This window comes from Phalaenopsis equestris, unplaced genomic scaffold, assembly GCF_001263595.1.
Source record: "Phalaenopsis equestris unplaced genomic scaffold, ASM126359v1 Scaffold193558, whole genome shotgun sequence".
In the NCBI taxonomy this organism is placed as follows: domain Eukaryota; kingdom Viridiplantae; phylum Streptophyta; class Magnoliopsida; order Asparagales; family Orchidaceae; genus Phalaenopsis; species Phalaenopsis equestris.
The window spans coordinates 1-1,055 of record NW_018213507.1 but is presented as its reverse complement, the minus strand read 5'-3'; the positions used below and the strand labels follow the sequence as shown (position 1 = coordinate 1,055).

Below are 1,055 nucleotides of genomic sequence, written 5' to 3'. Positions count from 1 at the left end.
TCCCCTTTCTTCCTGTTGGTTTCAGCAGCAATAGGATATTTGGTTTGGTCAGATCCGTCTATTCTTTCGTAATGATCTATACTGCAATCGATAACTTCTACCTCACTGATGAAGATCTGAAAAATTCTCCTTCGAGGAAAGATGACATTCAAGAGGACACGGAGATAATGTTACGCATCTACGGGTGCGATCTCATTCAGGAGAGCGGCATTCTTCTCAGATTGTATCCTTTTTTATCTGATTTAATTCTACTCTTCCTGTTTGATTTGTTTTTTAGGTTGGTTGTACAACTCGATTTTTGATTACTATGTTTGCGAGTTCTTGACTCCGATAGACCTCAAGCAGTCATGGCCACAGGGCAGGTCCTTTTCCACCGGTTCTACTGCAAAAAGTCTTTTGCGCGCTTCAGTGTGAAGGTATGGCTATGTGTTTTTCAATGGAAAGAATATATGAGGTTTTGGATTCTATCCATTGATGTGTCACTGTTCCTAATTTTGATTATGTAGAGGGTAGCAGCTAGCTGTGTTTGGTTGGCTTCGAAGCTCGAAGAGAGCCCTAGAAAAGCAAAGTATATTCTTATGGTCTTTCACCGGATGGAGTGTAGAAGAGAGGGTTTACCGATAGAGCATCTTGATGTCATGTCCAAGGTTGGTGTTTCTGTTTTGTTAAATGGGATTTGGTTCGCATTGACTGTATCTCATTTCACAATTATCTTTTTAGGCATTTACATGACTTTGCCAGATGCTACCATGGAGAAATAAAATAATGTAATCGTAGTTTGTTTTTCTGATGCATTACTTGTGTGTCGTTATAATTGCTGGCCTTGTTCTCTACCATGATCACAGAAATACTCAGACTTGAAGAACGATTTAATTAGAACGGAGAGACATTTGCTGAAGGAGATGGGTTTTATCTGCCATGTAGAACATCCTCACAAGTTCATATCCAATTACCTAGCAACACTTGGAGCTCCTCTTGAACTTAGGCAGGAAGCTTGGAACCTTGCAAATGATAGGTATATTTAATTTATTTCGCTCAAATATATATATATATAT

At 39.0% G+C, this 1,055-nt stretch overlaps 1 protein-coding gene across 1 annotated transcript; it reads left to right on the top strand.

The window, feature by feature from the left end:
* Positions 1-6: 6 nt before the first annotated feature.
* On the top strand, positions 7-1,015 carry LOC110034810 (cyclin-L1-1-like; the record flags this gene model as incomplete). Its single annotated transcript, XM_020739051.1, has 4 exons — positions 7-223; positions 335-416; positions 507-647; positions 846-1,015. Coding segments are annotated over exons 1-4 (545 nt in total), but the record flags the coding sequence as incomplete, so codon positions are not given.
* Positions 1,016-1,055: the final 40 nt, after the last annotated feature.